Raw genomic sequence first — 312 nt, 5'->3', positions numbered from 1 at the left:
GGGAGCAGCTGGAACAAAGGCTGTTGGTTTGAAACTGCTTAAGTTGTTCAGAGAATTACAAGCACAGAGCTTCTGAAGGTGGGACAGGGGAAGAGGGTATGAGATGAGGTTGGAGAATGAAGCAGAAGCTAGACCACTGAGGGGCTTAAAAACCATGCTGAGATGGTGGAACATTATTCAGTAGGTATTGGGGATCTATAGGAGGATTTCGAAGCCAGTAAATTCCGAACAGTTTGTATTAGAGTATTCAGGCCTGCTACTAGGCCCCTACCCTGATTTAGCTCATTTCTTTGGGATCAGGTGGATGTCGAA

General features: G+C 45.8%; 1 protein-coding gene across 1 annotated transcript in view; it reads left to right on the top strand.

The window, feature by feature from the left end:
- RIBC1 (RIB43A domain with coiled-coils 1) overlaps positions 1-312 on the top strand; it is a 13,343-nt gene that overhangs the window by 5,895 nt on the left and 7,136 nt on the right. The window contains exon 4 of the mRNA XM_015597903.2: positions 301-306. Within this exon, the coding sequence (XP_015453389.1) occupies positions 301-306 (6 nt within the window). The remainder of the gene's footprint in view (positions 1-300; positions 307-312) is intronic.

The sequence above is a fragment of the Pteropus alecto genome, unplaced genomic scaffold (genome assembly GCF_000325575.1).
Source record: "Pteropus alecto unplaced genomic scaffold, ASM32557v1 scaffold159, whole genome shotgun sequence".
NCBI lineage: Eukaryota > Metazoa > Chordata > Mammalia > Chiroptera > Pteropodidae > Pteropus > Pteropus alecto.
Note: the sequence above shows the minus strand (reverse complement) of the source record. Positions and strands in the feature narration are given on the sequence as shown.